Genomic DNA, 10,421 nt, shown 5'->3' with positions numbered 1-10,421 from the left:
TGTTGTTTTAATACTTCTCTAGTTCCTTTATGCTGATGGTTCTCTCTTTTTGGACATCAGGCATCCCTCACTGGATACAAGGCCCTCTTCTATAACTTGTGAATGGAGTAATACCCAGTTTCAAAAACAAATTTTTAGATTACAGTGCTTACTGCCTTGCAGAGGGGCCTGGCAGTAGAGATAATTCAGGTAGGGACAAGCCTGATCCTGTACTTACCTACTTAGTTTTTCATCTGTTTATCACCAAACATTTCACTTATCTCTTCATACCTCAGGACACCCTTCAAAAGATCTGGTGGCACCCTAGCCCCCTGCTTGAGAATCAGGTATGCACTGTATTGCATAAGAGGAATTCCTGATTCCATATTCAACCACTCAGTTTAAAAAAAAAAAAAAAACCCTCAAGACTTCCTGGCTTTCTTAATAGCAAACAAATACTTTTATATACTCCTGCTTCGGGCCTTTTTTTTGTTTTTGTTTTTTTGTTTTTTTTTTTTAAGGGAACCAGTATAAATGATTGTTAGACACTCAAATATTTATAGAAAACATTTTGGAAGATGGCATCCCTCAACTTAGCTAGTCACATATTGCCTGATGGCCAATTAAACATATGATGTTTCACAAGCTAGTGTCTATGTATATATTCAGCTCTGTACTGCTTGAGCCTCCGCAGGTGGCAGCCAAGGTTGAAAATAACCTTTGCATTTTCTTTCTTGCATAGCATAGACAGAGCCCCCTTGAGTAAGTAATCTTTGGTACGGTTGAGAGCTCTGCAGTCAAGTGATAAACAACTTACAAAAAGACTGCAATATCAGAATTAAATATTGCAATACATGAGAGAGCTTTCCCAAATTGAGAAGGGGGCTGATTTTTACGAAGAAAAGATAGGGTCTCATCCAACCCCCAATTAAGTGGCATTTCTGTATTGAAGATGGGGGTGAGTTCAAATATTATTTCAACTGTTTCTCTATATTTTGGTTGTTGAGTTAGTATACACATGGAGAAGTGAAGAAATAGATCAAAGAAAATGCTTATATTTTAAGCTTCATTAATATGAATGATTCTCTTCTTTATATTTTTTGAGGAAATCTTGCTGGCAGCTTCACAAGTTTGGCACTTTATTCTTCTTTTGCCAACAAAGAAAAAGAAGGATGGTTTTGTTGCTGTTGTTTTGTTTGAAGATCTTCTGGAAAGAGTATATCACTGAATTTTTTGCCAAGTTAGCGGGTGCTGATGATGAATCAGAGGAAAACTTTTTACTCACTGAGAGTTTTTGAAGGATGCGCATTTGGAACATACCCCAGAAAACCTACTCGAACATGATGTTGCTGAAGACCATTTGCACGGAAACTACTTTCACCTTCACACTTGATATTATTTGCCATGAGCAATTATCCTCTTATAAAAATGAAAGCTTTTTTAATTGCAAAATACTATCAGTTTGCAAAGTTCACTATTGCAAAGCTGCATATTTTTTTGCTGAAATATTAAAAACAGCAGAATGCAAAAATGAAAAAGCACAGCCCACACATGAAAGTGTTATACTGCTCTTTAAAGACCTAATTCAATAATGCACTCAAAGAATGCAAAAGTCCCCCTGAAGTCACTCCTGGACCTAAATTTGGTATATGTAGTTATCTTGCTGAATAGTACTTGAAAAGCTTGAAATACCAATTCTAGGAAGCAGCACCGCAACATTTAATAAGAAACTCCTCAATGCAAGTGCGCCATGAGTGCTGAAGCACAAAAGTTTGATTAATGACTCAGTGAATAAGAGACCAATGAGATCATATTTTTAGTTTATGATAGAAAAATTCAAAACCAGCACAAAAACATCTTTTGTAAACAAATCGTGAGGAAACACTTGCCATTTAACATGATTAAATACGCTACAAAATACTGATACTGACACAAATTCAGTACCCATTAGTATTTAAAACTATATACCAATCTTTTTTTTTCTCTGAAGTCCTCGTTGAGTAATATGCAGAACAGGTCATATTACACAGCCTACCATTAACAGAAGTCCATGTAAAAAATTGACTTTTATTTTTAGTCTCTTCCAGTTTGTACACCCAAGATGAACTAAGGGTACAGCTCACTTTTCAGTCTCAGACTCAGCTCCACTGTCTTCACTATCACTATCTCTTCCTGGATGTTCTGGCATTTTCCGATGTTCTTCATCTGCCACTTTCAGTCCCTCGTCCTTTGTCATCTCTCCCTCTTCCATAGCTTCCTTTTCAGTCTCCATTTGTGTGCTTTGTGTTTCAATTGCCACTTCAGTATCCTGACTTTGAACTGTTTCACTTTCTTCAACCATGGCTGGTGGGGGCAATAAATGCTGCAAAAAGAGAAAAAAGATTCCTCAGTGTGTACGAAAACCTAACACTCAAATATCAATTTCTATTTTAACTCTAATTGCTCACCTTAGCAACAAACTTCAATGAATCAAGATACATACACAAGTACTTACCATTTTTTAAAACAAAAGCTGTAAGCAATTAATGCAATTGAAAGACATGCAAATAAAGGAAATGAGTTTCCCCACATATACCCATCATGTTTTCTCCACAAACTACATCCCATCAAAAAGGGCTACAATTTAACACTTTAAAAATTAGTAAGTTAAGGGTAATAAAATTCACTTACACTCTTGCTGGCATATTATTGTGCTGAGAATATAAAATATACAGTCCATTTACAAACTCTTGTACAGACATCTCCAATCACTAGACACACTGTATGTCTCCTACAGTGACTCTTATCCAGCATCAAGAAGAGCAGTAGTAACTGCTCTACAGACGCTAGACAGACAGAATACAAAACACTAAAGGGAACTGAAAAGGAATGCCAAGTGCCGGACAATTCAAAACTGAGCAGCAATGCTTACGTTTCTTGTGGTTTGGTATGATTTACCTACGTGTTTGATACTTTAAAAAAAATTTGTACAGTTTTAATGAATAAAAAATTCAGCTAAAGCTCCAAAAAAGGTAATTGTTCAGATTATTTGCCAAAAGGGAATCTCTTTTCACAATGTAAATTAAACAGTTAATTACAGCACAATCCTGTCTTCAGTTAGCCAACATTGCTTTTCACAAGTTTCTGACAATCATGCATACCATGACCTAGTTATTACATTAACTGTAGAGGTAGAAAAATGTTTTTAAAAGCTCTGAATTATTGCACGGGTCTCTGCTATATGATCACAGCACTCTTCTGAATGTAAATTGTGGAGACCTGAAAAAGCTGCATTATTCAAAACTAAAGATGCTTTCGCCTTTGCTAAGGACAGACTTCTCAATACGTGATCCATTCCTTCTGCCATACAGCTGGTCCCATTTTGCACTGTATGGTTTCTGTCATTTTGGTAATTATTAAAAATGAAAAATTGTACTAAGTAGGATTCTGGAAAATGTTTTATGAAACCTGCACATTTCAATTTTTCACTTTTTGACTTTATTGTCTCCTGCAGGGAGAACATGACTCACTGTTTCAGCAGGGAACCAGTTGCACTACTAATTTTAGCTAATTAGTTCACCAGTTGCACTACTAATTTTAGCTAATAGTGACTGAATTTTAGATGCTAGAAAGAATACTTGAGTACCAGCAAAACTTTTGGAGCCAGATGCAAATGACAACTTAGCTGCCTGAAGGGACACTTCAATGAGATTAGATGTGTAAAGGAAGTGGCAGCCCTGAACCCCTCCTGATAAACTGCAATGCAGTTTTTAAACTGAAGGCACTGTAAAATATACTGCATATACCTTTGGGCACATGCATACAGCCCACAGGCTGGATCCAGCCAGAGCTGCTTTATCTGGCCCACTGGGCTACGGGCAAGCAACTAGAAGTAGAGGGACAAAGCTAGTAGGCCTGTGTGAATAGGGAGGTATTCAATTCAGATTCGGCCAATTTGGAGGACAACAATTCGATTCGGCCTGCTGTCCTGAATCGATTCGGCCAAATCAGCTGTGGAAGATTTGGCGCTCATTTGGCGATTCAGATCAGCTGGGGAAAGCCAGGCACAGCTGGGTGGCTACAGGTTCTCCAACTGTGCCTGCCTCTCCCCAGGTGGCAGCAGCCACAGCAGAAGCCCCCGTGGCTGTTCTGCCTGGCCCCATTCCCCACCCAGCCCAGCCTCATCCTGACACTTAAAAAACACACAGGTGAAGCACAGTTCGGAAGGGTGCTGCATGTTGTCTGGGAGCTGGGGCTGAGTGGTGCTGGCTCTGGCTGACATGTGGAGCCACCCCAGTGCCCAGGTGAATCAAACTGGGGGATGGGGAATTGAACCGGGAGCTGGGTTCCTGGTTCGATTCCCCAGCTCCCCAGTCTTTCCCCTAGCTCTCACATGGCTTCCCCCATCTCTTCCTGGGGAGGGTGAAGGCCCATGGATGATATGGGATGACAGCAGGCAGCTGCTGCCGGCAGCAGCTTTGGGCTACTTCCCCCGCCAGCAGCAGCCTGCTGAAACCCTGCGCACAGATCTGGGGGCTGCACCCCCTCACCGCCCCCAGGAAGAGCTGGGGGAATGATCAGAGAGCTCTGGCTGACAGGGGGAGTCAGCCCCAGCTCCCAGTGTGCGGTACCCTGCCAAGCTGCACTGCACCTGTGCCATGGGACAGTTGCTGCATGGACGCCAGGTGGTGGGGGGGCAGTGATCTCCACTGCCACCTGCTGTGTGCAAGTGCAGGGCTTTCCTTTTTTTTTTTTCCCCTTTCTTTCCTTTTTTTTTTTTTTTTAAAGTATCAGGAGGCTGGGCTGAGTTGGGCAGGGTATAGGGCCAGGCAGAGCCATGGGGGCTTCTCCTGCAGCTCCTCCGCCTGTGTGTCTCTGCCCCAGCAGGAGGAGCCATGAGGGCTCTGCCCTGCTGCTGCTTGCCAGCGGGTGTGGAATGCGGGTGCAGCAGCGCTGGAGCAGGGGTTCTGCCCTGCTGCCACTTGCCCCCTTCCACCTAAAGTGAGCCGAATCTACATCACGCCATCCCCTCCCTGGTTGGGCAAGCACCAGCAGGGAAGTGCCCCCACTCCCAGTGCTGCTGCACCTGCATCCTGTGTCCCCACGCCCTGAGTAATGTGCCCCGCTGCCCCAGCTGGGCAGCTTGTCTCAGCCCCAGTCCCAATCCCTCCTTCCCCTATGCCCCTTCCTTACCTCCTCCCTCAACCCCAACAGGCTTACCAGCTGGAGGCAGCTGTCATTTGCCTGTTTAGTCTATGGCTGAATCTCTGAATTGGCCAAATCTTTTTCCAAAGCTTTTCCAAATTGATTCGAGTGCTCCAAATTGGTCTGGATCTCCTCTGTATTGAATCAGCTACTGAAGCTTTGCAACGCCCTACTGGCTAGAGAAAGCAGCCTGGTGCAGAATCAGGGACCTTTGGGCCCTGCTGGACATGCCCATTAGTGGCAAGAGGATGAGTGAGGGCTGATGCATCCCAAGTCACCTTCCAGCTGTTTCATTTGTCACCACTGCCAAACTCCTTGGTTGCTGGCTCTGCTGCCGCCCATACTGGAGTCTCTATGCAAGAGCTGGAGATCCCACTGCATGCCTCAGGCTGGAACCACGCCATGCCCCATGCTGAATCCAGCCCACAAGGAGCCTCAAGGTCCACATCTGGTCCAAGGCATGAGCTGAGTTTGATATCCCTGAACTACAGTATCTAGTTCACACCTAAATTTAAATGTGAACCAGAAACCATACATTCCTTCACCCAAGTCTCCTTAGGAGTTCAATCTGGTAACTTCCTTGGAGCACATCTAACAGGTACCAACAGAACCGTATTCCTCACACAATTCAGCAATAGTCATTTTAATGCACAGACAGAAGATGCAGAGAAGTTCTTCACCCTTATAATATGGGTCTAGTAATTAGAGACCTTGAGGCCTATGCTCACTTCACTCCCCTGCATGAACCTAAACACCAGGCTATGGACTATACTAGATGGGAGCATTGTCCATTCTTTCTTTTGAAGAATTCAAGATTCACTTATTCTGAGTGATAACAAGAACCTGTGATACGACTCAGAAGTCAGGGCAATGGTTCTTAATTGGGGTGCCTTTTTCTGCAGCCCTTCCTAATCAAACCTTGAAGACTCCTCTCAGAAAGCAGCATGCAGCAAAGATGAAACTGCCTCATGTGCCCCTGTGTCTGGGAGAAGTGTGGAGGGTTGGACCATGAAAGACTGTGGCAAGAGTGGGCGCTCCTGTCTTTTTGATGTTTATCAGATAACCGTAATACATATAAGAGCGTGCACTTGTGCCTAGTAACATAACCAGGGGTGGAATGGGGGGGCACCAGTCCCAGATGACAGCTTAAAGAAGGTACCAGAATGGCACCCCCACCTCCCTCCATCTTTGCCATGGTAGGAACAGCCCTGCCAGAGGAGCTGGATGCAGACACCTGCAACAGATAAGACAATCCTCTTTCCCCACCCTCCCTTCAGGCAGAGAGGAGTTTTGCCCAGGACAAGAAAATTATTAGGGCTCCTGCCCCAGCCCTTCCTTCCCTGTCTGGCTCCTTATGAGGCACATGGGGCAGTTCCACTTGGCCACATTAGTGGCAGCAGCAGCACTATTTGAGACCACTCTATTTGAGCCAGCACAACAGCGGTTCTAAACTGGGGTTCCACCAAATTAAAAAAAGGTTAGACCTTTACAGGTCTGAACCTACAAAGGCTGAGAACCACTGAGTTACAGCACTCTGCTCAACGAGTGCAGTCCTGAATTTCTGGTTCTTATTCCCAGAATTATTTTATAGCCTTGTTTTATAATCAAGAATAGGTATGGCTTGGTGGTTACAGAGATTTGAGTTTGGTGACAGGAAATTTGAGTTTTACCTCGCTCAGAGAATGGTACTAATTGAACCTGAGTTTTCCACACTGCCAGGAAAGTGCTAACCAACTACACAGGAAGGAGGGGCAACACCACCATCTCCACTGGCCTCATTTTTAAAATAAGGGAGAGAGTCTTGGACAAGTCTTCGAAAGAATGATTGCAGGCACCTTCCCTCAGGAGATTATTATTACTGACTCTATGCTGCTCTCTTTGGGAAAACAAGCATATTTGCAAATATTCATAGCTATCACTGCTGCGGTAGGTGCAAATCAATTGTATCCTTTGACCTAAGGATATTTACCCTTAAACTATTTTCTGTAAATGCTGAACTAGCCAAAATGTAGACCTGCTGAACTACATCAGCAACAAGACTAATGGCCTACAGGGTTAACGTAGTTGAGGCACACCTGTCTTAACTAACAACACACTAAAGAAGGATATGGTTAGCATCACATCTGACTACTACCTTTGACTCCTCAGCCTGAATGACCTGGTACCGATTTACAGCTGGGTCATCTAAAAGCAGGCTTTGGAGCAGGGTTTGAACGCAAGTCTGGAGCTATAGTGAAATACCTTAACTGCTTTGCTAACACATTCTACAGAGTAAAGAGGAGGCTATGTAAACAACCACACAAGTTGTTGCAGCAGTAAGAAACAGCCAGCCAGATAAGTTAGAGCTGATCTGCCCTGAAGTGAGTTATGCTAGTGTCAAAGAAACAGGATGATCCTAATAGCACATAATGCATATATTCCAGTTCCTTTTAAAACATGGCGGCATTCTTTTTAAGAACTCTAGTTATTAGTCTGTATAGTGAGATACTTAATATAATACTTAATTATATACTTCTCCCAGATACTGTATGCAAAACTTTTAAAAATAACTCTTGCACTAAAAGGCATCACCAATCAGAAACTGATCCATTTCTTTAGTCCATCTACAGCAGCAATTCTCAACCAGGTGCTGTGGTACCACAAGTCATCCTTTTAAGGGTGCCACATAATATTAGCACTGTTAGGAACGCAAACACATATACATGATTCACAAGATAAACCTACAGATTTCAAATATAAATCCATAGTGTCAAAAACTTTCTGACTTGCTGTGATCTAAGTTCTTGCTGACAGAAGGATTGCCCTATTTTTCCATAATCAAAAAAGAAAAAAAATTGAGCGAAAGCCAAGAGCTGGCATTTTCTGAAAGGTTCTTTGACCCTAACAAGGGATGTCTTGAGTGTAAAAAAGTTAAGAACCACTAGTCTACAGTAACAAATTTCCAGCTGGGCTACCCTAGAAATTGCTGCATTAGCAATTCATTCTTGTACTTTAAGATATCAGATTAATGTAATCATTTTTTTTTTTTTTTTGCAAGTCCTTGCTCCCTTCCAGGTAACTCTTTCAGCAAACAAATGTGAAATATTTATGTTCTTTCTGTTAATGACAGACATTTGTTAACAATGGAAGGCTGAGGCTTTAGTGAAAGGTGGTTTTCCCAATTTAAAGAACACACATTTTTTCCCCCCCTCACCTAAAAAGCTATACAGACTTTGGAAACCACTGTAAGCTTAGAGGGTAACAGTCAAATATTAGGTCTACCCACCCCAACAGCAGCCCTTGGATGAGTCATTTTTTTAAATGAATTGCATCAGTTGGCTGAGGATGCTGGAGGGAGCGCACGGTGCCCCTGGGTATCCCCCGACCCTTGAGGCAGCTAAGAGACAGCTGCGGCAACGAGAAGGTAAGCCAGGGGGAAGGGAGCGAGCAGGGCCAGGTGTTGGTGATTGGGCAGGGGACTCTACCTGCCTGACCCTATTTAGCCAAACCGGGCAGGAGCCACACACCCGAGCCATACAAGCAGGGAGTGCGAACAGGCATGCTCTTTAGGGGTGTGCCGGAGTTTGCGCCGGGGTTCGCGCAGGGATGTGTGCCAGAAAGGCTGTAGGCAGTGGAAGAGCCAATGACTGCGAGGGATCAGGGCCGTGGAGTACGAGATTGACAGGTACTTTCTCTCCCTGCAGGGCCCGTCCCCTCAGGCTGTCACCACCCAGGAGCCTGCAGGAGGCAAATGGAGGAGGGTCACCTCCAGGGCCAGGCGGTGTCGTAGGCAGTGTGCAGCTACATCAACTGTCACCCCAATACAACTGGGGAACAGGTATGTGGCCCTGGCAGTGCTCGAGGAGACTGGGCATGAGGAAGGGAGGAAGTCACGCCCTCATCCAGCAAGCCATCATCCATACCAACTGAGCATCATCCAGTGACCCAGAGGAAGACACGTTGGGTCATCATCATAGGGGACTCCCTCCTCAGAGGAATGGAGGGACCCATCCACCACACAGACCCCAACGTGAAAGAAGTGTATCGTCTCCCAGGAGCCAAGATTGGGGACATCACAGGGAAGATCACTGACCTCATCCGGCCTTCCAACTACTATCCTATGGTCCTCATCCATGTGGGAACCAATGATGCGGCCCGGAGTAGTCCGGACCAGATCATGGATGACTACAGAGCTCTGGGGGCCAAGCTTAGAGAGTTGGGGGCCCAGGTGGTCTTTTTGTCCCTCCTCCCGATTAGTGGATGCCATCAGTGGCAGAGTGCCTGCATCCATGAGGTGAGCCAGCGCCTTTGGAGTTGGTGTCATCACGCTGGATTTGGCTTCCTGGACCACGACCCCCACTTCAGATCAGAGAGCGTCCTGGGGAGTGATGGTCTCCATCTCTCCCCCAAAGGTAAGAGTTTGTTGTCTTACAGGTTAGTTGACCTCCTCTAGTGGGCTTTAAACTAAGTTTGTCAGGGGATGGGGATCCACAGGAGCAAAAAAACAACTCAACCAGGTGTAGGACCTGCCCAGGTAAGAGCTCAGGTATATACCAAGGGACCAGTTGTCTCTCAGGTGGTGGGGTGCCCAGGGCTCCCACGGGGGGATTAAGGTGTCTCCTCACTAATGCAAAAAGCATGGGGAACAAGCAGGAGGAGCTTGCTCTCCTGCTTGCAAGTAGTAAAATCTACCTGGTTGGCCTAGTGGACACATGGTGGGATGAAACATTTGACTAGGCATTAGACATAGAGGGCTATAGGTTGTTTAGAAGAGATAGGAAGGGGAAAGAAGGTGGTGGTGGTGGGGTTGCGCTCAATGTTAGAGAACAGTATACCAGTTCTACCTTCCAAATGGGACCAGAGGAAGGCTTAACTGAGATCCTGTGGGTCAAACTTCAAGGAGGGCAGGGGGAGAGGGCTCTGGTGGTAGGGATTTACTACAGGTCACCACATCAGGAGGAAGAGCTAGATCTGGAATTCTCCAGGCAGCTGGGGGAGGCCGTGCATGCAAAGGATGTTGTTGTCATGGGTGATATGAATTACCCTGACATCAACTGGGAGGAGCAGTAGGCCAGGTCTAGCCACTCATGAAGGTTCCAGACGTGCGTACAGGACCTACACCTCGTGCAGGAGGTACTCATTCCCACTAGGGAAAACGCCATACTGGATCTGGTGTTAGCCTCTGGGGATGACCCAGTGGGGGATATGCTAGTACAAGGGAGGCTAGGGGACAGTGATCATGAAATGATCCAGTTTGCTATTCAGAGAAAGGTGGGGAG

The 10,421-nt window shown here is 45.1% G+C and overlaps 1 protein-coding gene across 1 annotated transcript in view; it reads right to left on the bottom strand.

Moving 5' to 3' along the window:
* Nucleotides 1-950: 950 nt before the first annotated feature.
* Nucleotides 951-10,421, bottom strand: part of AQR (aquarius intron-binding spliceosomal factor) — a 103,326-nt gene continuing 93,855 nt past the window's right edge. The window contains exon 35 of the mRNA XM_019551765.1: nt 951-2,341. Within this exon, the coding sequence (XP_019407310.1) occupies nt 2,099-2,341 (243 nt within the window). The 3' untranslated portion in view covers nt 951-2,098. The remainder of the gene's footprint in view (nt 2,342-10,421) is intronic.

Source organism: Crocodylus porosus, unplaced genomic scaffold, assembly GCF_001723895.1.
Source record: "Crocodylus porosus isolate Cpor-Errol unplaced genomic scaffold, CroPor_comp1, whole genome shotgun sequence".
Lineage (NCBI taxonomy): Eukaryota > Metazoa > Chordata > Crocodylia > Crocodylidae > Crocodylus > Crocodylus porosus.
This window is presented reverse-complemented; position numbering and strand designations above follow the sequence as displayed.